The sequence below is a fragment of the Spea bombifrons genome, chromosome 3 (genome assembly GCF_027358695.1).
Source record: "Spea bombifrons isolate aSpeBom1 chromosome 3, aSpeBom1.2.pri, whole genome shotgun sequence".
NCBI classification, from domain to species: Eukaryota; Metazoa; Chordata; class Amphibia; order Anura; family Pelobatidae; genus Spea; species Spea bombifrons.
In genome coordinates this window covers 112,833,932-112,860,107 of record NC_071089.1, presented here as the reverse complement: position 1 = coordinate 112,860,107, position 26,176 = coordinate 112,833,932, and the positions used below count along the sequence as shown (strand labels likewise).

Below are 26,176 nucleotides of genomic sequence, written 5' to 3'. Positions count from 1 at the left end.
CAATGTTACCTACAAGAACATGCGCCTTCCAATTACCTGCCATGTTAATATTGCATGTTAGACCCTATACCTATTTTTACTCTTTTCCAACTAGGTTAATAAGAACACGCAAGGTTCAAAATGTAAAGAAAGATCAATAAAGATGATTTGATGAAACTTATTGATTGTGGTTTTATATTAGAATGAAAACCAAGTGACTTCTGTGTCAGTCAAAAACCCTACCCTTTAGATGTCATCTAATGATAGGACCTCTGTGCAAAAGGTCTAGAGTTGGACCGTGTCAGCCATAGAAAGAGAGAAAGCAAATTATGTAAAGACGAACCGTTTATTGGCTGACTGACGTATTATGGATTGCAAGCTTTTGAGGCCATCTAGGTCTCTCCTTCATCAGGTATATGTTTAAAAGGTCATCAGAGTCAGGAACACTCATCCAATGTTGCTTAGAAGATGCAAGTTATTTATAAGGTTAACTATGACATCATCACCCCCCCCCACCACCACTACTAAACACATTACAGGGTCTCTTCCATGGCCCCCACCTATGCAGTCTAATAACAATGATCTTGTATAAGGAACGATTCCGGAATGTTTTTACAGATTGATCCACTTCTTCTTCTTCTTTGCGCCATAATTGCTCCTTATATATAATTCCTCTTGTTCCATATCATAGTTTTTTTTATGTATTTTTTTTTTTTTTTTACCCATAACGGTTCTCCTGAGAAGCTCAGCCTCAGGCGGGCTCGTTTATCAGAAGGAAAGCTTGACTTCCATACATCCATGCGCTCGTCGATCAAGTGCCAAGCGACGTGGGCCAAACCTCATGATTGTAGCATTTATAGTCTTTCTTGGGATCGGAGCTTGGCAGTCTTTGGCCCTCCAGCCTTCCTTATGGTGCTGGAGAAAAACATTGCACTTCTTATCCTTTTTAGATCCTATACTTTTTTCTTGAGTTTGTTGAGGCAGTCCCAGCAACCAGGATTACCTCCCACCTGTCCCTTGTGTTACCTGCAAGCATTGCATGTTTAATGGTCTCATTATACACCTAGTGGCTTAAAAGGCTATATATACATATATACAATTTCCATACTCTTCCCCTGAAAAGCCAAAAAACACTTGATCGAACATACATTTTTATACAAAAGGGCTCTTTTTTATATACAATATAAAGCCTTTGATCCCCCGGCTTCTACAGAAAAGGTAGCTATTGAGATTATAGATTAAACCATCAGCCTGAAGCTGGAGAAATAACCGAGCGCCGCGGATATTTCCAAATGAAGCCGAATAGCATTTCCTGTAGGGCTGCTGTTCATACGCATTAAAGTCACACTGGCACATTGCAATATATCGCATTACATAGCGGGGGGAACGGGGGGCTCCCACCGCATTGTTTATTACCGGAATCACATTAAAAGAAGCTTTCATAAATATTGCGCTGTTTTCTTTTTTTAAATGGTTCTAGTTTTTGCCCCGTAATATCAGGTTTTCCGGCAGCTGTTCTCGCTCAGTTATCTGAGTCCCAATCTTCGAGACACACACCCTGACTCCTTATCATACTGCCATTGGGGAACAATAGAAAACCTCAGTTTTAATCACCCAGCCAGGCACTAATGAAAGTCTATGGAGGAATCGACTTCATTATTACTGTATACAGCACTGGTGGTTATTACTAGACTTGTGCATTCGTCTTCGGGCGAACATGAAAACGAACACGAAGACACGCCGAAGAGAAGACAGCGGCGGTAAAACGTAGGCGAAGACGAAGACACACACCACGAAGATCTTCGTGATTGTCTTCGTCTACCATTCGCCCCCCCCTTCTAACTTACCTTGGCATGGCGGCATCGGAAGTGGAAATCCGCAGGTTCGCCGTCACGGGTTACAGGGCAGTGCGAATGAGCCTATTGGTCGCCTACAGGGACCTCCTCTGGCATCAACCAATTGGTTGATGCCAGAGGAAGACCCTGCAGGTGACCAATAGGCTCACTCGCACGGCCTTTGTATCCCCTGACAGCGAACCTATGGATTTCCACTCCCTTTAAACCCTTCGATGCTGCATTAGATAACGGGAGCGGAAATCCGTAGGTTAAAGGGCCGTGCAAGCAACCAATAGGCTCACTCGCACGGCCCCTTAACCCTTTAAGGTTAAGGAGCCTAAAGTTAAAAGTTAACCCCTAACTGTTCTTTATTGGTCGTTTGTACGGACATTTAACTGATAGAACAGGGAGACCAGCGGGATCTGCCGGGTAAGTTACGGCACCAGGAGTTTAACAGTCTGTACGAGCGACCCTATTGGTCGCCAGCAGGGGGCTCGTCTGCCATCAACCATTGGCAGACGAGCCCCCTGCTGACGACCAATAGAGTTGCTCATACGGACATTTAAACTCCTGGCGGAGCTGCTGCGGTACGTGTTAACCCCGTATTAACCTCTTAACCGGAAAAACGAAGAAAAACCGAACACGAAGAATGTCCATGAATATTCGCCCGAAGAGAAGACAGGAACAGGCGGATATTCGTGGAATACGAAGATTTTTTTCCCCCCGAAGACGAGCACAAAGATGAACACGAAGAGCCCCCTGGTTCCAAGTCTAGTTATTACTATATATAGTCTGGAGGTTATATTACTGTATACAGTGCTGGGGGTTAAATTACTGTATACAGTGCTGGGGGGTTATTACTGTATACAGCGCTGGGGGTTATATTACTGTATACAGTGCTGGGGGTTATATTACTGTATACAGCACTGGGGGTTATATTACTGTATACAGCGCTGGGGGGTTATATTACTGTATTCAGTGCTGAGTAGTTATTACTGTATACAGCACTGGGGGGTTATATTACTGTATACAGCACTGGGGGGTTATATTACTGTATACAACACTGGTGGTTGTTACTATATATAGTCTGGGGGGTTATATAACTGTATTCAGCGCTGGGGAGTTATTACTGTATACAGCACTGGGGGGTTATATTACTGTATACAGCGCTGGGGGTTATATTACTGTATACAGCGCCGGGGGTTATATTACTGTATACAGCGCTGGGGGTTATATTACTGTATACAGCGCTGGGGGGTTATATTACTGTATACAGCGCTGGGGGTTATATTACTGTATACACCGCCGGGGGTTATATTACTGTATACAGCGCTGGGGGTTATATTACTGTATAGAGCACTGGGGGTTATATTACTGTATACAGCGCTGGGGGGTTATATTACTGTATACAGCGCTGGGGGTTATATTACTGTATACAGCGCTGGGGGTTATATTACTGTATACAGCACTGGGGGTTATATTACTGTATACAGCACTGGGGGTTATATTACTGTATACAGCGCTGGGGGTTATATTACTGTATACAGCGCTGGGGGTTATATTACTGTATACAGCGCCGGTGGTTATATTACTGTATACAGCGCTGGGGGTTATATTACTGTATACAGTGCTGGGGGTTATATTACTGTATACATCGCCGGGGGTTATTACTGTATACAATGCTGGGGTTATTACTGTATACACATTGACTTTAATTTGACTTTAATTCTTATTCAAAATAATTGTAAGCCTAGCTGATATTCTATAAAAATTAAAAATGTTGCAGCCAATCAGATCGGAGAAGGGGCATATCGCATGCTGGGGTTGGCTTTACCTGGCGGGCCGAAAAAGTTTTCATAAATATTGTTTTTAATGCTGCTCGTATTTTAGGTGACTGGTCTTCTTTAAATTTTAAACATATATATTTTTGCATTTTATACTATAGAGTGACTTCAGGGTACAATCTCTTTATCCGTTTTATAAATCCCGTTTCAAGAGCTACCTAGAGGGACCCAAAAGAAAAGCCTGAGAAAGGCTTTTTTTTTTATACGTATATCTGAGCCTCCTGGGTACGTATATTCTGCCACTTTAACCTGAAACTCAACTTTACTATTTTTTATGCAACTTCGTACCATTAGCTCATTTTTTTTCCCTGCACATCTGAGACCCGCATTGCACATTTGCAGACTCTGTATTATGTATTTTCTCCCCAGCAGGCATATGTTTCATTAATCCCACAGCGTACCGGTTCTCTGCATCAATTGTGGGCATATCCAAGCACAGCGCAAATGAATACTTTATCACGGTTGGGCGGAAAAAAATAATAATTTAGGAAAAAGGGCTCGTATATATAGGCTATTTTTTTCACTTTTTTTTCCCCATAACTTTTAATAAATGAATATTTTCTGCTGCAGTAAACACATCTAAGGTCCATTATTGAAATTTTAGCAATTATAAGAAGTCCGGTGCCGCCTGGGCCTATGGAAGTCTTATTGTTTTTAAATGGACAATGGTGGCATAGATGTGGGCGCCCTAAAATGACTATACAGCCCTACTGACTATACGGCGACATAGTGAAAGACGGCGAGCAGCCTTTAACACTTACTCCGAGACGAGACCTAAGCTGGAGCTCAACTTGGCTTTCTTCTCTTCTCTTAATATAAACGCTTTTTTGAAACCCCGTTTTTTCCTTAATTAAGGCGTCTTTGTACCAAAATACACAAAACCACCTACTACACGGGTTCGCTCCAGTCTGCGTATTGACTGCATTGCGTACAGCGCGGGAACACCAGGCTTTACCAAGCTTATGTTCAATTACTTTGAGTGGATTCATAATGTAATTATGTTATGTAATTAACTTTCAATTTAAAGAGGAATTATTACACAAAAAATGAATGTTCTCCTAATAGCGTAGACATTTATTAATATTTGCTTTTCCATATCTGTGCATTTCTTCCATGATTCAGCTATTGGGACCAGATTCTCGCCCTGGGCTCCTGTTCTAGGTCCTCAATAGTGCAGATGTTTGGAGCGGGGATCCTAGGAGTTTGAGATACAGTTGAATGGGAGACTTGTAAAGTCCAACCATAACTGGAAACCTCTCAGGGTGGGCTATTTGGAGCTATCCCTCTTGTGGGGGAGGAGTGGCTTTGTCAGGGGGCAGGGCTAGCCCCAGGCAGCCTTAAGTGGGTTGGGTGTAGGAAGGGATGTGGGTGTGGCCAAACACCACTATCCTGCCTAGATAAGGATGACATTGACCTGGAGACTCCGGTGAAGTAGCGCTTCACCCGGAGACTCCAGGTCAAACCCAGATATGCTTCCAATTTGCCTGGACTTATCTGAAAAGCTACTTACATTTTTGAGAATAGAGATGATTTTCGAGTTTACAGCTTAGTAAGGGGCTGTTAAGTTATTTGACCAATAACTAGAACATTGGGGAACGGACCTGTCTGTCTCTCTATAAACTCCTTCAATTCCATTGTTTTCCTAGATACCCATCTACTGTTTCGGTCTGATACACACATAAAACTAAAAGTTTTTTTTCTTCATTTTTACTTTTCTGTACCAATGACATCAAAGTTACTTAATCTGTTGTCGTAGTCCACATGTCACCGGCCAACAGAGAATAATTAACCAGAGAAAGCACCAGGGAAACAGAATTTGAAAGTTTCCCAGGCAGGGTCTGGAGATTCGTTATCAGGGAGTGTGATTTCTCTAATACTAGTGTTAATAATAGTGTTATTTGCATATTACATATATATATATATATATATATATATATATATATATATATATATATAACCCACCTTTCCACATGCTTGTGTTGCTATCTGATGAGTTTTTTAATGTAATTGTGCAATACGTGTTAAGCTTGCAGATCAGAAGGTATCTGTTTATGTAGCTGGATCTTCTCATTGCGGATATATTTTACTGCTCCCACCTTGCCCGTCGTGTTTTAATGCTTGCTCTCTGTTTGTGGTCGGAGTGCGCCAGCGTTTGTAAGCCGGGGAGATAACCGAGCAGCTCTTGCGATGGCTGCCACAATATGTTTACCCTCCTTCCTCCCAGACGTGAGCTGTAATTCCTCTCTCTTTGGAAAGCACAAAGTACGTTGTAAATAACTCACATGACACTACCTACTAAAAATCTCAATGGCACGGTCATAATTTGGAGTAATTACCACCACTCCTGGGAACAGAAACAAGCTTGATGGGCCATATGCACAATGTCTTTGCCTATATATTGTTTTTATGATTTCAACCCTTTACGTTCTGGAAGGTTAAGCAACGCGCTCTCTACCGTTCCACCTAAAACATGGTAGTAGTTGGGAAGCTGCAATGGTGTCTCAATGTCAAGGGTTATTATAAAGCATATAGAGCTTCACAGAACTCATCGTCAGTGTTCCTTCTAAAGTGAGCAGACCAGGGTCATTATACTTCTACGGCGCTCACACGTCATACCTGAGTACTTCAAAGGGTAGGTTACCAAGACCTCTTTATCTTCTGGAGCACATAAGGGCGAGATAGCCATGAATGGGTGGCATATAGTCCTAAATGGGCAGGGTGTAGGAGAGGAATGGTGGCGGCCAAATACCACTCCACTGCGGAGAGAAAGAAGAAAGTGACCCAGCGCATCACCCTGAGACTCCAGGTCAAACCTGGATAGTTCCCTGGTAAGCCTTTGCTCCGTCTAAGATAAGAAGATCAACCTTGAAGTAGTTAAACTTATGGAAAGATCCATCAAGCAAGTTTTCATTGAGGTCATTTTTTGTTCTTGTCCCTCACCTTTGAGGGCACAACGCTTTCTGATCTTCAAAGGGTTAACACCATTAGCGGCTGGTGCACCTCACGTCCTCCTCCGAGTTCTGCTGAGCACTGCAATATTCAAATGATATTTAAATGCGCTCTGCGACGGCAGAGCATAAATACTAAACAGGACGATGGCTTGTCGTTAACTACCTTTCAGTTCGCCTTAATAGACCCAAGCTTTAGAGCTCTTTAAATGATATAATTAATACAGGTTTCATTTTCAGCGATGTGTATCAACTAGAACATGGCGTATCCGGATGATTAAGGATATAGTTGCCCGGTGCATGCAATAATGCATTATTACACCTGCCAATATTTTACTTGGGAATAGGTGGGTCAGATCCCGATGTGGACAGGGCTGGAAGCCCATATCACCAGCCCACCAGTATGCCCAGCCTGGGCAGGGGGTGTTGGAGAAGCTGGTGTTGGGGCCCCCATTGGACAGGGCCTCCCCGCATGGGCCCTTCGTCACGCCAGTGTCCTTGGACAGACAAAAACAACATCCGGAGAGATCCATGCGCTGGGAAAAGATTACCGCGTAGACCTGATTTGTATTGCGGCTGTAAGAACCAGCGAGAGTTTTGTAAGACCCAACAGCACATTATCTTCCATCTTTGCTTGAAAACATTGTCATCATTTAGAATATCAAAAACAGATTTAACCTTGAAACCCACATCTATTGTAGATCATCAAATAAAAAAAAAAGAGCGCCGTGTATTATACGACCAGAAGAAAAAAAAAAGAAATCCATTAAACCGAGAGGCTATTAAGCGGGAGATGATAATACAGAAGGTACTATTCTCACCGACGTGTTTAGAAGACAAAGGCGGGCGATACGATGAGACATCTAATGGCTGCGTTCGGAATTAGCACAAAAAAAAGAACGCGCTGCAGGAGGAAATAAATTGGCCTGCCATGTATCACTGTCTCCAGAAAGAAAAATATTACAAACAGGAAGTCATTAGAACGGATAGCAGAAGAAAGTTATTAAAATCTAATGTTTAAAAACGGATAAGAGTTCATTACCGTTTGACGGGGAGGCCATGAATCAAAGGGGCTGTTTAAGAAGTCACACTGTAGTAATAAGCTCATTCGTTTGGCAGGAGAACGCGTGAATGAAAGCCATAAGTCAGGCCAATGAATGACGCAGAATGGGCTGCGCGAGTACCGGGGGGCTCCTGCAAAACGGGCCGTACCAAACGCCAAGGACCCCGCTTATCTGTCAATTATCGACCGCGAGGTGCGATTGAACCCAATCCGCTAATTCCTTTTTAATGCGTTCATAGCACGATATTTTCAGCGACCTCTAATCCGCCAGAGAAGCACACGACACGGTATTGGATTCCCATTACTATGAATTATTGCGGCCAATATATTATACCCAATATCACCCAGCCCCCAGGGGGAAAGGAGGAGGGGGGGCAAACATTATTTCACAATATGCCGAGCCGTCAGCACAGTTTGTGAAACGGGAGACAATGAGCGCTGGTCTAATTTAGCAACCTCTGATAACAACCAGACACTTTTGACCTTAACGTTACCCTTAGAGGATTTTAGGGAGGTGGCGGCTAAAAGTGATGACTGCAGGTTTAACCCCTTAGGTGCCAGCCGAGTAAGTGTCACGCTGTCTCGTTATCCAGTACTGTTGCTCCGGGACCCCATCCGATAACAGATTGAGATTCCAAAAAGCAGGAAGGAATTGAGCGCAGAGCAAGTACAGAAAAAATAGGACAAGTTTGTCCGGACCTGGAGAGCTCGGTAATAATTATTCGCATTTATTAGGCAGAGCTATAATTTTATTCAATTGGTAGGGAAATTCATTAGCCGGTACCGCCATATCAGCACATGTAGTAGCAGTTTAGGACTCATACCTGCCAACTCTCTTGGTTTGACTCGGAGTCTCTGAGTCCTTTTCCTCTTTCTCCAGGCCTGGGAGCAGCATTTGATCTTCTCACTCCCCCTCACCCATTTCCCTTCCTACTGCAAGTAAGGCAGCCAGGGCCTAGCCCCACCCCTATTTCAGCTAAGTCCCGCCTCACATATGTTTAGCCCTGCCCCATGCACGGCTAACCCCTCCTCTACCCGTATCTAGCCCCACCTCCACACGAAGCCAGGCAGAGCTCCAGGTGGCCCATCCTGTGCAACTCTCAGGTACGTCTATGAAGTCCTCCTTGCTTAGATGTAATGTAAGGAAGTTTTACTTTACTGAGAGGGTGATAGATACATGGTACAGCCTCCCGGCAGAAGTGGTTGAGGGTAATACAGTGAGGGTATTAAACATGCATGGGATAGGCATATGGCTCCTGAATCTAAGACGAGACGAGACTGATTATGGTCTGAGTCTTCAGGAAAAATGGGCAGACCAGATGGGCCGAAGGGGGCCGATCTGCTGTCACATTTTGTTTCAATTTTTAACAAAAAGAAGAAATGTGCATGAAAAATTCTCAGAATGTGACTTTGTAAACTGAACACGTAGCTGTTTACCCTCAGTTTCATCATGTAACCTAATTATGGGGAAACCCACGGGACCCCTATTTTTATTTTATTTGTTATATTTTGCTATGGCCCTTGGTAGCCTAAAACAATATCCTCAGCGTTTAATACACAAGTCTGACTGTCTTAATAATATGAAAACCCAAGAAATCTTTGTCGCTCGCTCAGCACATAGAGGGGGCGACAGAACGGGTCCTTTTCTGACATCCGTCTCGCTCTAAAGTTAATGGGAATTTTATGTTTCCAAAATCCTGCCAATAACCAGGTTTCCTTGACAAACCGATGATTACCGTGAATAATGTTTTAATTTTAATATCTACAGCGACCGCGACCATAACGAATGTATCAATAATTTCCGCGAGCCGTCTCCTTGAAACATCAATGCTCATCCAGAATGTGAAAATCAAATTAAGTCTGTAATGACGAGGAAGAAAAGGGGTCTTCACAAAAAAAAAAATATTAGTTTAATAAAACAGGCAGATATTGAAAATCTGTAAACGGCAATAAAAATAGAAATAAAAAAAAAAAAGCCTCGGCAAAACCCACGGGAAAAGTAATAGAATCTCAGAGATGGCAGAATATGGATTCCTGTGGCTGCAGCGATCGGCGGGTGATGGGAGTTGTACTTTAGCAAGTTGTGCGATTTGCTAAAATGCTAAATCTCTGGGTTTTTGCCCCAATATCAGAGTGAATGTGCAAAATCTCAGGGTGACGCAGTCTCGAGCTGACTCTTTCATGTTCTACTTTGATGATATATGATGTTCCACCAGGTGCTTTTCGCATTTGTATATCCCAGTTGACATCTCTGCTTGAATACAGGTGACTCGCCTCCTGACAACTCATATTAGTACCATAGAAGCATAGACTCTGATGGCAGATCAGACCCATTTGGCCCCATTTCTTGATGTAGACCTTAATCAGTCGTTGGTCTCGTCTTACATTCAGGAGCCATATGTCTATCCCATGTGTGTTTAAATACACTCACTTTATTAGCATCTACCACTTCTGCTGGGAGGCTGCTCCACTCGTATACTACCCTCTCAGTAAAGTAAAGCCTCCTTAGATTACATCTAAGCCTCTGACCGTCTGGTTTTTTCATTTGGCTGGCACCATTAGCGAATCACCAGCATAGATCGTTGTGTTACATGTTTTTTTCTCTCTTTTGATTTATTCGGTGATTAATCGGGGTACCTTCTGCCCTGTCCGCAAACACAGGAGGAGAAACACAGCCAACGGCATCGCAACAAGTTACGATTTAGGAGAAATTGCCCCGGGGACTCCCCTGCGGCTCGGCTAATTGCTCGGCGCTGGTGAGCCGGCGGATTTCCTTGGGGAAGGATATTGAAGCGTTTTGTGTGATTAGTGGAGGAGACGGAAGGTTTGGAGGATCGCGCACGCTGCCGTTGTGGGCTAACCTGTGTCGAGTGGCCGTCGCGGTGCATTAACAAGCATCGCACACAAGACACAAACCCTAATCCACAGTCACAGGGTGTCCAGACATCCCCACCACGGAGAAACCTGTAAACCGGGCCGGGCCGGGGGGGGGGAGCAGCCCCTGCACCTTAAGGCCAGCGGCTGCCAAATGGGGTATGTGTGGCCACCGGCAGGAATGGTGCGGCCCACTCGTAACTAGTGTACGCAACCCTGCAACCCGCAAAAATGCATTTAACTGCCGCGCATCAGTAAAGATAAGAAGCCGGTGGCATCTGACAGCGGCCGGCCGGGCATCCTGCCTGTAACTATGTATATTTATGGTCATTAAAGACACCATCAATGTATTTATATTTATGTGAAAATAGACATTTTGAGTTATTTATATGCATTCTGTGGTTATATGCAGTGACTGAGGATGCGCATTGCCCAGCCCCGCAGGCTATGGGCACTATTATCGGGATACTTGTGATGAGGGGCGTGACAAGGGGTGTGGAAGGGCGTGGCAAGGGGTGTGGAGGGGCGGGGCCAGACTCAGTTATGACCCACCCACCTGACCTAAATAGCCGCCAGGCATTACAAGGAGGCAAAGGGGACGTTTTTCAACCCCTTTGGGCCGGTCAGGGGTGATCAGAGGATCTCTCCAAGCGGCCCATGCTCCACGCTGCCTGCAAAAGCGAGACGGTGGGGCAGATACCTGGGACAGTTCCCCAAAATCGGGACTGTCCTGCAAAAACAGGACTGTTGGTGGTTATGTACTTGTAATTTAATGGTACGGTATTTGGTTGCCCCTAATTCCAGTGTCTTTGATCATTTTGCCCTTTTAAGAATAAAGGACCCCATCACACGGACAAATCAGATTCCGGAATTATCCAAACAGAACCGACAATAATGAGCGGCGATGAGGCTGCAAAGAACTCCGACAGATCAGCAAAAGTCCAAGGTTTGCTACTCAAAAACATGAATAAATGTATTCCTGTCCACCGGGAGAAAGAAGCCTTCTATTTATAATCAAAGCTCTGGTCTATTAACATCACTTGTACCTGCGCGGCGCGGGAGAAGCCATATGCACTATTAATTCACGGCTTCCAGGCGGATGAACATTGCCATCCAAGTCGTAATAAAAAAAGCAAAGCTGAAAATGATCTCTTCAACTCCAAGAGTTATCTTCCATAAAATAAAATGTCCTGTACCCGGAACAAGCCCGCTGGGAGCCTCTAGCACTATCAAGGTGTTCTGCCGTCGTGTCGGGCTCGCAACGCGCAGGTTTATTTTAGCAAATGGAAAAGTAGGAAAAATATTATTGTTTTATTTGGACCTTCTAGACTAACAGAACGAGTCCCGAGGTTGTGGGCCGCAAGCTGGCTTTCGATGAAGGGCATGGCCAAGTGAGGCTACCGAACTGGTACTGAGAGCCCCACGGACAGGTGATATGTATCAATCGTTACTTATTATATAGTATGGCATATTCTATACCGTGAGACAACATAAGCATACCTGCCTGGGAACTCTTTGGTTTGATTCTCAAGGTTTTGCCCCAATCTCAGAGTGAAAGGTCATTTATTTAGGGCCACACAGTCTCAACTGACTCCTTCCTATCCTACACTGCCGTGATCATATATATATAGGTCTCCCAACTGGTGCTTTTGCCGCCAGTATGTTATGGTTGACATCCCTGCTTGAATTCAGGTGGCTCAATGAAATGTATCTTTAAATAAGGGCAAGGTTTCCACGAGGATCAGTATTAGAGCCATTTTGGTTGACGCATCTGGCAGGTCACTAAATAGAAACTCAAAGGTGGGCTATTAAAGGGTTAATATTTCTCGGGGTCAGCTCATTTAGAAAGTTCCCAAGTGTGAACATAAAGCACCAGCAATGGCTTGGAATAACATCACCGCATATACCACCATAAAAGGAAGTTCAACTGAACACTCTTTAAATATTATAGTATAGTTAATTATATATATATATATTATATTATATATAATTAACTACCGTATTTATCGGCGTATAACACGCACTTTTATATCTAAAAAAATAAGTTTAAACCCTACCTGCGTGTTATACGCCGATAACTTTCTGTGCTGCACGATCTCCAGCCGCGTCTCCCGCACTTCCGGTTCAGGCGAGGGTGCGTGTTATACGCCGGTAAGTACGGTATCTTCAAAATAATTATATATATAATATAATATATAATTATGTATCTAATCACTTTCTTTATCCAACATAATTATATATACAGTTTATATATATATATATATATATATATATAGTATTATTTATTGATTTATATATCGTCAGCATATTCCGCAGCGCTGCTTTACGCATTGTGTTCAGTTTCCTTGTCCCAGTCCAACCCCCAGCTCTCGGTGTTACCAGTAACTCTCACCGCGCACGGACAATGCTATCGATCCGCTATAACTTTTAACAGCGCATGTATCGCAGCACCCACCAGTTTATATATTTGATCCGTTTAGCTCTACATGTCCCAGAGCTCTTCTATTCCGAAAACAATACTATTTAAATAAATGACCTAAAGGCTGATCGGGCGCCCTGCTTCGCCCCAGGTGTCTGTTGTCCTCGCTAATTGCCCCCAATACCCCAGAGTATGCTTTAATACCTAATTTAAGATGGTGATTGCGTGCGTTGGGTTCTCTTTTTTTTGTGCCGACTGTCGGTTTTACTCCCTGTGATAGATGTCTGAAAAGATAATTGCATTTTTCTACAATTTCTGCAAGGTCCCGGCAAAAAAAAAAAAAGAAAAGTCGATTTTCACAGGGAATAAGTTAAAAAAAGTGACTTTAAGAGTGATGGAATTGTTGTAAAGAAAACAATTACAGAGATAAGTTGTTGGAGACGCGCCGGCCTCTTGTTTGGTCTGGGATTGTAAAGTTCTTATATCATTGTTCACCGAGATTAAGGAATAATACTGGAAACTGAGGCGTTATATTTGGAGTGTTGGCTGTGGTTCCGTGATAACATACTTGAGATATCAACCCCGTATCCTACACATTATTTACCCTGTGGAGGGGGGCTTCCCAAAACCTCATAGCCAATACTCAGGTTGGAAGCCTTGGAAATGGTACAGCTGATCAGGACACATGGTAGGACTTAAGAGATGCTACCAGACCAATGGGGTGGAAACTGAGTGCTGTCCCACTTAGACACAAGTTCATTGTGCCCTCTAGTATGATACGCAAGAGGTCATTATCTAAAACTAGAGGGTTCTAGTAAAGTAAAACTAGAGGTTACTGAGATGGTGGTAGGTAAGTGGAACAGCCTCCCAGCAGCAGTGGTAGAGGCTGATATACTGAGGGTATGTAAACATTCATGGGACACGCATATGGCTCCCGAAGACGAGACCAACGACTGATTAAAGTCTAGATGGGCCAAATAGGTCTTATCTGCTGTCAAATTAGGTTAACCTATTAAACCTCAGCAGACCTGTAATTTAGTTCTTTTCATCCAAAGCTTTTAATTACATTAAAAAAAACCTTTTATTTATATAGTTTCTATGGCAACCACCTATCAGTGCCTACTTTGATGTCATGTGACAATAAAGTTTTCCCAGCAAAATTCCGAATGAGACAAAATTCTATATGAATAAAAAAATTGGCTTTTCAACATTTGTAGGAATAATGCTTCTAAATTCATTAGTAAGCAGACATAGCATGACATCAGAAAGCCACAGAGTCACATGATCTGACATCAGGCTGCTTGTCTCATAATGTAGGTGAATATATGACATCAGGAAAACTGGGGGGAGGGGTAGATGTGCCGATTTGTTCGGAACAATAGAAATTAAATCCCAGCGAAGTAATAATTATGTATCTGCCAGAGAGATCGTGCCCGGCAATGAAAGAAGCCAGTCCGGTTATATTTGAAGGTCCGGAGGTTGCCCAAACCAATTGCCACGGGTGATCAATTCCCCATGGCTTTTATTTTATTACAGCAGCTGCTTCTCTTTGTAATTTTCTGCCCAGCCGCCAGCAAACTGTCTTGAAAAACCGTATCTACCAGAAGGTCGCCGAGCTAAACAAATGTTTATATTCCTGCCGAAGAAAGATGCCGTTCTCTTCCACCGAGCTGGGAAAGAAGGTTGGAAGAGGAAGACACATTGCAGCACTTCCCATCCGTTTGTTACAGAAAAAAAATAAATGAAAAAAAAGTACATTAAAATACCATCGTGGAAGGGGCAGCGATAACGGGGAAGGGGAAGCAGCTCGTTAAAAGGCACGCGAGGCCTCACTCTTCTGTAGCTGATGTCTATTGGAGAAACATAAAAAGCGAAGGTGGATACGTTATCTTTGGGCACTGTATAATTTTAACAAAGTACACCTTGTGCGTTATGCTAATGAGCAGAATGTGCGTGAAAAGCCCCCTTGTTATCCCACACACGCTGCGCCCCTTTTATGTTACCCAATGCGTTTCAAAGGTGTCCCTTACAACATTTTCTAGGGCGATTGGCACTAAGACCGGCCCTGGGGGTATGGTAAGAAGTGGAGACTCTATAGGACACAAGACTCTATAGGGTCTCGCTCTTCTGAAGGTGTGGTTTCATGAGGGGTGGGGCTAAGTCAGCTGTGTGGGTGGGGCAAGTCACATATAGGGGCAGGGCAAGCCCCAGATGGTCTTGAGTAGGGGAAGTGACCCGGAGACCCAGGGAAGCAGGGATTTACACTGAGACTGCGGGTCAAACACGGAGAAGCCCTGTATGTATGTATATATATATATATATATATATATATATATATATATATAGAGAGAGAGAGAGAGAGAGAGAGAGAGAGAGAGAGAGAGAGAAAGAGAGAGAGAGAGAGAGAGAGAGAGAGAGAGAGAGGAGAGAGAGAGAGAGAGAGAGAGAGAGAGAGATAAATATATATCTATATATATATATACACATACGCAGCAGTATATATTTGTCTCTGCTCATGCTACATCTAGGAACTGCCGAAAAGAGCAAACCTTCCAATAAGCAGAATTTTGGTTCATTATACCGTAAAGAAAAAAAAGAAAATAGAGGAAAACAAACTGAAAAGTGCTAAAAGCAATTAGAGTGGAGCTCAGGAAATTACCAGTGTAATTTAAACAGTAATCATAGCCTTTAGATTTTCACCCAAAGTCAACATCGTATCCCAAAACGCAGTCTTACGTATTCCTCAGCCACCGAAGGAAGGGCCGGGGCTGAATCCCCACGCTGGGGCGACGCACACACATCTTTAACCCTCTTCTTATAATTGACAGCACTGATTGAGAAGTTATCTTGGGAAATCTGGCAAGCTGCTGATTTCATGGAGCCCTGATGGTTACCACCTGACGCGCACCATTGCTTATTAAACCAGGCTTCACATGTGCGTCCAAGTATATTTTAGCACATCATCTGCTAATCAGCATACTGTCCGCATTATAATTCCGCCTGTGCCATTTTTGTATTTTTTTTTTGTGATTTAATGCGCTTTCATTCCAGATTTTTTAATTCAACAATGTCATCTGGTAACAAACGGCACATAACCCCCTATACCCCTGCTAGTTCTGAATTGTCAAGACAAGGCAAAAAAAAAAAAAAAAAAAAAAAAAGCAGAGTAATTATCTTATATTAACCATATTCGAGAAATATATACGCTATATATTTCGTATAGAATACTGTATGTCATTAGAGACCAGCTTATTGTGTCTAATTAGAGATACGAGAACATAATAATGATTTATTCTATATTCTGGTATAAATAATGGCAAAAACTAGTATTAATAATATAGGTACTTGTACTCACACGCCCCCTCTGTTTATAACTGGTACTACAGGCTCAAAATGAAATTAGCATTATAATGGTGTTTACTAATTATATTAACCTTCGTTTATTAAGTGCTAATATATTCCACAGCGCTGTACAAATCATATATCGTATATATCATTACCTTCTTTGCCTGCGTTCTCCATCATCATTATTACTTGTTTTATATATCAACACCATATTCCGTAGCGCTGTACAATGGGACCATCCTCAGCCAGTTTAGTATGGGGACGATGCTCACACCAGCAGTATTTTCCTAACACACTAGCTTCTTTTACACACACAAAAAAGCGATTTAACCTTTGGACAAGCAGGCAATATATCTGACCGTCCTCCGTCGTTATTCTTGATCTATTTCTTCAGTTTAGAGTACACTTTGAAGTGAAGAACGAACAGAGAGAGAGAGAGAGTCTGGAGGTTCAGAGTTCTACTTAATGTTAGCAAAATAACTATTTGGCATCTCTTTTGCAGAACGCTGAATGATTGACTGATTGATTGCTGTAAACTGCAACAATTTTGGTATAATGGAGTCTCGTAAAAAGCATCACATGAACTGTTCTATAGTGCTACAAATATTTTGCTGACCCCATATTTTATACGGCGTGAAAAGCTCTCCAAATATTTCGCTGACCCCATATTTTATACGGAGTGAGAAGTTAATCAGGAAACCATTGCAATGAGAGTAAAATATGCCGGTGCCGGTAAATGTTTTATACACATCACACTATGAACCTGCAATGCAATATCCAAATACATTTAATTTACCCCAACCCTAAACCCTCCCTTTTTTACAGAACACCCAGAACATACCTTGTCATAATTTGTAAAGGCCAAATAAAAAGTGGGGGTGAAGCTAAGTACGTCTCATGTAACGTAGGGGCTCCCTACCTTGAGTAACCCTAACCCTCTGTGAGTATTTTAATAGCTATTCCTCCAAAATAAAGAAAAACAATTAAATAAAAGCACTTACCTGACACAGAAGAGGCTACCCTGCTGCAGCAGCAGTTCTCCTCCTCCATTGTCTGACTATTCTTGTCACTGATTGGCTACATGATGCAGCCACTCAGTGGCAGGAAAGTACTCCTATTGAAATCAGTGGCAGCACTTTGCACGCCTGCACACTGGTGTCTGAACAGACCCTCACCCCCAGCTTTCCCCCCACAAACATTTAAAGGGAATGTGCAGCTATCTAAAGGTACATATAATGACTGGAGTGTCCCTTTAATCCATTTCTTGTCCTGAAATCCCCTCCCCTCTCATTCTCACCCCACCCTTAAAAAGGCTGCCAAACCCAACAGACAACAATCAGGAACTTAACAATATTGGAGCGATAGCTTGACGGGGAGGATTAATCACACAGATCGTGAGAACAGGATACTACGCTGACGGCTCCCATGGTGTTTTAATCTGTAAATCCAACTAAATGTTGTGAAAAGAAACATATAACGCACACAGGCACTTGGCTGGGTTTCGTTTGGATTGTTGAAAGAAGTTATCTTTTATAAAAAATCTACTAAAAGGTCTATTTTAATTGATACAACACATAAGAGGCTTCATAAATACAACAGTTCCAGCTCTCTTTTTCTTGTGTTATTTTTCTTTTTCTTCTGTTACTCGGAAGCAGGTGTGGCTTCGTTCGGACCCTATACAGATGAAACATGGATAATCTAAAAAGGATTAAATGCCGAAAAAAGAGTTCCCTAAAAATGGCAGATATAAAATGTTCTCTGTGGTGCAACCCAAAACGAAGGGCTTCTTTATTTCTCAGATCATCGTATAAATGCAAACACCCCAAATACATCACTCCAGCGCTTAGCAGAAACACAGTATGCAAGGCCACCATCTTGCACACAGTCACTAAAAATATGCTGGGGATGCTGTAGGGTCTCGACAAAACTTTTCCGCGTTCCCAGAGATGCAGAAAGCAGCAACTTCTATGCGGCACAAATTCCAGACTGGAAAAAGAAAACTCAGGAAGCATGTCGCGTATCGTGAGCAGGAGAGAGCTGGCAGCTTCCTCCGAATTTTGTGGGCATATCTATTCCATGGGATTTACCCCAGAAAGGGGACTAATTGTCTGGCATTCTAGGTAGCTTCCATGGAAACACATTTTTACTTTTTGGTCGGCACTGGTAAGGAATTTTATTAATCCACCGGCTAGCCTAAGTATGGCCTACAACCAGGGATTTATACAATATAGAGATTAAGAAGTACAGAGAACATGGTGGAGGCTAGTTGAGATAAAGCCAAGAATGTTTGCTTGGTTTGTAGAACCTGAGCCATGACAAGCACCATATCAATACAAGACCATCTAACACTCATAAACATTTGACTTTCTTACAGTTGTCCCTCAGGTATCCCCCAATGGATATTTTGCACAGGAGCCATAATAGGTCCACCTGTACTCGTCTTGGGGTAACCAACGGAAAGATGCTAAATTGCATTTCAATGAACAGGTGGCCATTCCTTCTTGCTAGATCCATAACAATAAAATAAACCCCAAATAACCCATAACATTGTCAAACATTTTACACGGCACAGCTTCAAATCAACCCGATGGTCTTACTTTTGAGGCAGACGCTGCTGATGGGTTGTTCTCGATGCTCGTTACCGCATCACTGCCCACGGTTGTAGACATGGTAGTTGGTGTTGGAAGACGTGATGGTACAATTGGTAGAGGGAGCAGTCCCGGCCTGTTGTTGCCATTAGCCGTACTGCAGACGTTGCTGGCGTTCACATGATTGTTGCCCGGGTTCCATTCCCACCCGCCGCAGAAGTCCCTCTCGAAGCGACTATGCTGTCGTGACATCCTCTAGAAGGGATACTGAGAGGCTTTCGTTCTCTCTCGGAATCTTCTCCTACAAAAAGAGTTCCTGAAACGTTAAAAAGGAAACATTATAAATAGCCAACCCCGCTAAACAAGCAATGTTACTTATAGGTGAATGCTATTTGATAATTGATATGAAATCTCAGCAGGCCCACTGCGTAGAATGAGAGAAAAAAAAAAACAACAAGGTTTATTTCCTCCGCCGTATAAACTGGTAGTTATCTGAAATGAAAAGTTCAATCACTAGAAAAAAAAAAAAAAAAAAAAAAGGAAAGTTCAGAACAAAAAACTTGAAACAATTCATGCTGTTTTCATTTAGAAAACAATAAATCCTACAGCAGTTTTTTTGTTCTGTTCTCTCTTATCAAAAATTGTAAACCTCAAGATTAAATTTATTGCTGCGTACGGAGACAAAAGAAACCCAAGATGGAACCTTAGTTAATTTCGGTAAATAAAATCCCTGCATCCATTATAATCACCAACCTAATAAAATGCTATTCCTTCATGAAATAACATCATCTGTTATCAAATTTAGATGGTCGTTACACATCCAAGCTGATACTTGGTCAATGTCAACAGAGATTTATTCGGCATTAGCTGTGATTCCGGGCTTGTTTTATTTCATTTATTATAATGTTCTTCATCTAATAAAAGAAGATTGAGTTATGTCTATATTTAATTTGGATTACTTAGTATTTAATGCTTTGTATTCGAACTTGGTCTATCTAAAACAAGACCTTTCTTGTACCGGATCAAGGTCTAGAATAAAATAATTCATGAAGATCCAAGAATAAAGCCTGCTCACCGAGGGCCACACTGGCTGAAGAACTGCCCTACGTTCAGGTACTATCAAAAAAATAGGAACTTTGTCCTATAGATAATCCGTCTTATCTAGTCTGCCCATGTTTCCATGCGGCCTTGCATATCCAACCTCTGGCCACACGTTGCAGGACCCAATCTGATGCTGGATCAGCTGAGTATGGGGCATTTGCCCAGTGTGCCAGGTGGCCAGTCCGGGTGTGCCAGATGGCCAGTCCGGGTGTGCCAGATGGCCAGTCCGGGTGTGCCAGATGGCCAGTCTGGGTGTGCCAGATGGCCAGTCCGGGTCTGCCAGTAGACCACTAGAGCAACCGAATGACAATAAGTTCATTTTGCTTCCAACCTTGGATGGGACAATGGGATGTAAAATTAATAAAAAAGTAAAAAAAAAAATAGAAGCTTATCATTTATAGAAAAATGTCTCGCTTATGATGAGTGGCAGATTTAAATGCATTCTTCACTACAGACAGCCGCCGCTTGGCCTTTGACTATTGTCATATTTGCCGTCATCATAAAGGCCATAAAAAAAAAAATCCAAACTCCGAAAATGTTTCTACAAGCAGATATAATGGGGAGATAATGTGATCCATTGTATGAAATTCTAAAAAGTCATCTGGAAACATGCAGGTTCAATGCCCATTATTATCTCTCGCTTGTAGGGTATGGTTATGATGTAATAAAACATTTAAAAGGGTTAGATTTTAAAGATTTTTGTATTTTTCATATTTTTTTTATCAGGCAAGAATCAGTTTGGCTTCCAAATGACAGGAGAGGAAGACAATAGTTTCCAGTGAACACAAAAGACCCTTTTAAACTACATTTTATATGCAATAAAATGGTTTAGCTGAAAGACATAATGGACTCCAGTTTTAATTTGCATGAAGGAGCCATTTTAACTTAGACACGTGCATTAATATATAGACAATTAATTATAGCTTAACTTGGTGGACCAATACCTGTGGATTTAACAAATGTCTGCACATTTATGAATATATACTTAAAGGTGTACACACGACAATCTAATTCGGACTTATTGCGAGTTTCAGAATGTGTCTTTCTTAATCAAGCATCGTTAGACAGCATCTACCTTTATAGATTAGACAAATGACTGGCCCAACTGTAGTCATACTAGTATAATTGGGACCTCTCCTGGTTCAGCATGGAGTCTCAGAGCGAAGCACGGCATCCCCGGGTCTCCGAGTCAGTCTCCTCTTTCTCCAAGATAGGAGAGTGCAATTTAGCTATGCCCACTGCCTGCCCACCTCTCCTTCCAACCCATATAATGATAATACACTTTTTGTGTGCTGGTCCTGCCTTGTCTGCCGTCAGAAGAGGGAGAGCTCTGGGTCACCTACTCTTGGAAGTTCCCAGGTATGTATACTAGACCAGACATGCCTATAGCCAGTGAAGTGGAGGAGTCTAGGAGTAACAACAATTCATAAAGTGGTAGCCATCGAACACTCAGAGAGCTGGGCTGCCGAGTGTTGAAAGCCATAAAACTCGCCCACCCTCTGGAAAATTCCTCTGAAAGCAACACAATCACAAGCGCTGTGCTTCGGCAACTTCATGAAATGGGCTTCCATGGCCAAGCAGCTGACCACAAGCAAAAGATCACCAAGCCAGGAATAGGCCAAGTTTCAGTAGAAGGGTACCAGTGTCCCTTGTGAAGGTTTATAGAACATCATTAAATTGTCCACCACGGACAGTAAATGTCCATAATGTTGGTGCCACCCCTGGTGTCGGCTGGAGTGGTGTAAGGCCACCGCCGCTGGGCTCTGAAGCAGTAGAATCGCGTTCTCTGTAGTGATGAATCACGCTTCACTATATGGAGGTCTGATGGATGAATCTGGGTTTGGTGGATGCCAGGAGAACGTACCTACCAGAACGCAAAGTGCCAACTGTAAAGTTTGATGGAGGAAGGATAATAGTCTGGGGTTCGGGATCCTTAGTTCCATTGAAAGGTAATGGTAATGCTTCTGCACAATTATATATATATATATATATATATATATATATATATATATAATATATGTATATACACCGTATTCTCTATTATGTTATGTCCTCTAATACTTAAAACAAAAGTACTTGTAAACATAATTTAAAAAATGCCTATCCATCAATTTAATTTACTTAAGGTACCAATACAGGAAATATGAGTAAGAATTTATCAAACATGACAGCAGATAATCACGGGATGTGTAGTTCTGTTCAACAACATAATTTTACTATATTATCGGGTATGTCCCATAGTTCAGGACCCAAGGAGCATTAATAAATACTAAAGATTTAAGTTGCTCAGTTGCTGAGAGGGTTAAATCATTCTCGTTATGGCTGCCCTCGGAACCATGAAGACAATGACAGACTGTATTTGATACAAACGTTCTGACTGTGGTTATGAGAGCAATAAAAATACAATTTTACTTAAAGTGCCTACAGACCCATAACTATTTATGTGGAAAATACTGCAAATTCATAAAGGAGAGGTTTTTCATGGCTCCCTGTACTGGTGCGAACAGGTTGTATAATGAAATTGGAACACTATTCAACTTCAAATGCAAAGGCATTTTAATGATAAATTATTTCCCTTTGGAAACAAATCCAATATCTGTATTGAAATATAAATATAGGCATGGGGATTTTTTGACACATTTTTTTTTTTCACTAGTTTTTTTACGTTGTTGAATTACAAGGAATTGGAAATGAAAAGGTTAATAAATAAAACTAGGCACTTGGCCCACCAAGTTTGCCCGTATTTCTACCTGTTGTTGAACCTCAAACCTTATTCGACCCTTGGGATTGTCTTATTTTCAGGAAGGCGTCAAGCCTATCTCATCACTATATAGACCTGACGCTTCTGCTGAAAGGCTATTTCACTTAACCACTACCTTCTCTCTGAATAAATACATCACACCCACCAAGGCATGCTCTGTTAAATCAGGTTTTTATCTATTTAAGGCCTCAACATATTTGTGTCCTAGTCTGGAGTAGGATCAACAATATTGGCCACAGAAGAACAAAATGGGGATTTATAATAGAGTTCACCGGAAATTCCCAGTGTTAGCTCCTCGATTTCATTGTGCGCTATGGAGGGCCAACCCTGGAACTTTTCCTTAAAGATAGCCTGAGCTGGCCTCCATAGTTCACTAAATGAGGTAATGATCAATAAATCTTAGTAATTGAACTATGCGTCAGGCAATACCAGCCTAGTTCTTCTTGTAGGAGAAGCTCTTCGGGGGTTGGCCTTAATAGAGAGGTTAAGTCTGACTTAGTGAAGTGTTAGAACCTGTTGTCCTCTCACTCACACACTTACACAGACTTATCTTGTGACCTACTACTGTGGGGTCCCTATGGCTCTGTTGCACACTTGCCTCCCATAGTAGACTGGCCCAAATCAGACCAGCCCTGTTTGAAGAATCTTGACCAACCCAGGAGGCAATTGCCCCCCCCCCAAGGCTAACCTGGCCCTGGTTTGGGGGTAACATATTTCAGAACTACTTCACAGAACTTTTTGTTGGCTTCAATTGGCCCCTAAGTGCCATTATTGTGTGGATGCCATGGCCCTTTTGTGTAGACTTTTTAGCTACTTAGGACCAAACACATCCACGCGCAGAGGATCACGCACCACCACCTTCCCATAATTCCTTGCCGTCACAGTTGGGCTTAAAGCCCACTGTTTCCATGACAATATAAAATGTCATGTGGGGTTTAGGTTAATTTTCTATTTATATATTTACATTTTTTAAAGCAATATTTTGCATTACATAACGTGTTATATAGTCTATTATAATGTGAACAAAAGAGAACGTTAAATAAAGCCAATTAGGAAGGTCAGGTGCATGTTGGGAAATATGTTCTAAACACAAAAGACTATTAATGTATTGCAAATGTTTTTATTTTCTTTAAATTATTTTAATTTTCTTTAATTTTTTTTATTCAGGTGTCAGTTTAAAAAAATAAATATATATATATATATATATATATATATATATATATATATAAAACAGAAGGGAATAAGTAAGAACAAGATAAGATATTTCCACACTGTTTCTCTTTCGAATCTAAGAAAATATAACTACGCTATAAATACTGCATGTAAATATGCCATAGCAAACATATATCTACCAGATTTATCACACCGGAGTTCCCGAGTGGGAAGCGCTAAAATATCCTGATTTAATAATCTTTCTTTACATTTTACAATATTTATTTACTTCTCTGTTATAACTGTGTTTTTAGGGGGGGGAATCTACCGGCGGATACTCTATATATTTGGTTTCATTTTTTTTACAACCGGTAATGTTCCGGATTGTTATTAGCTCTTTAATCTCTGTTATTAATTATTCCATAAATATTAAAGTTTTTAAAACTGTCAGAAAGGGGGAGAACGTGATTGTAAAACCTGTACTTTGAATACAATAAAAAGGTAAATGAGGTGGCATTGGGGGTAGGATATAGCTAAAAATAAAGATTTATGAGATTTGGAGGGGGGGTCACATAAATGGTCAAGGAAATTAAAAACAAAGAAAAAATTGCAGTATATGAGGAGAAAACGTGTCTTACAGAGGACCTTTAGCTTGTGTGACCTGAGAAGGAATTGAGCCAAAATCAGGGGGTCTAACCAGGTTACTCTCTTCCTGAGAGTAAAGATGTGCCCCCCACCCCCGCCCGTCAATCAGCCCCCAGATCCATACGGGCCAAACCAAGAGTGTTGCCTGGTATGTTGATATCTGACCTCCCCAACTGGCATATCGACTAAACGGCGCCTCTGGGACCTAATAGCCCAATACAGAGTTATCCCGCCTGACACAATCTCATAATAACGTTATAATAATATTATAGTTACTTATCAAGTATAAACATTTATAGAAAATGAAAACAGCATTATTGGATTATATGGGGTTAAAACAGCCAGTATAACCAGTGTACAAAAAACCCCACATTTCTATTTTTTTTAAGTAATGTTCGCTCTTAGGAACATATGGTAAAAATCAATTTGTTGTGTTCTTTCACCCGTATAATCACTCAGCATACTTTTGCCTTTCACTTAAATCTTGATATGGCATAATATTTAATATTGGAGGAAACCGGCTATAAAGTCCTCCCCGAGTCATCTGCAGAAGGTTCGTTCGCGGGTCTTAAATTTGAGATTTTGTTCCATGCCGTCCCTGAGGCCTGAAGCCATAGACCGATTTGCAGTTAAATGTTATTTTATGTTAAGTGTACATTTTACCTTCCCAAGCCCTACATTTTATCATTCAATGTATTCATTAAAAATATTCATAATGTTTATAGATTTTGTGTGACTAATATGTTTCACAAATCCACCTCGTGTCCGTATCAGTGACACGTGTCAGCGAGTAGCCATGCTAACTACTACTGTAGCGGCCTTTTGTAGAACCTGAAGGATTATTCATGATTTTTTAGTTTCTTTTTCACTTTGGAGAAAGACGAACGGTTTAGTCACCTTAAGCGGATGCAGGAAGGGGTGAATAAAAAGTTCGGAACTGGTTATGCAAGTTTGAACCATTTTGCCTACCATGCCAAGTAATACTTCTACGATAGCTGGGTGAACCAATGTGGCCACCATGCCTGACTCATGGGAAGAGTAGGAGCCAGATTGGATAAAATGCCTCCTTCCATCTGATTGTTTGCGCATGTTTGTATGGAAGCTTGTGAGGACTTCCAATATTGGAACTTGGCTCATAACGGGAAGTCCTGTGCCGGATGAACTTAGTGGAGCCTTCAAGGGAGCCAAACTCATATATCCAATTATTAAAACTGATGTAGCATTCGAGAATGTATGGTAAAGTTAGAACACATTACCCTGTTCCCATTATACACTAACAAGGCGATTAATCCGTACCGGGCTGTACAGAGCTGGCTTTAAAAAGGATTACTATAGGGAAAAGGCTAAGAGCGAAAATATATTGATCTTGGTATTATGGCTGTTAACTCAATGCAATATAGAGCATTATTCTTTATCTTCTAAGCTTTATCCTTTAAGCATTAAACAAAGTTTAACTCAGTTGCATAAGTAAGACAACCCAAGTTACAGGACTCCTTCAACAAATATCTCCCTGTTTTAATTTCTATTTATACCATATGAAGATCTTATTCCAGGGAAACCGCCTTGCTAAAACGAATAGCGTGGTCAAAGAGTCGAGTGTTAAGCTTGTCCCAGAAAATGGA

At 41.7% G+C, this 26,176-nt stretch overlaps 1 protein-coding gene across 1 annotated transcript in view; it reads right to left on the bottom strand.

Moving 5' to 3' along the window:
- The window catches only part of KLHL29 (kelch like family member 29), a 387,892-nt gene that overhangs the window by 212,891 nt on the left and 148,825 nt on the right, over positions 1-26,176 (bottom strand). The window contains exon 3 of the mRNA XM_053459279.1: positions 18,905-19,211. Within this exon, the coding sequence (XP_053315254.1) occupies positions 18,905-19,147 (243 nt within the window). The 5' untranslated portion in view covers positions 19,148-19,211. The remainder of the gene's footprint in view (positions 1-18,904; positions 19,212-26,176) is intronic.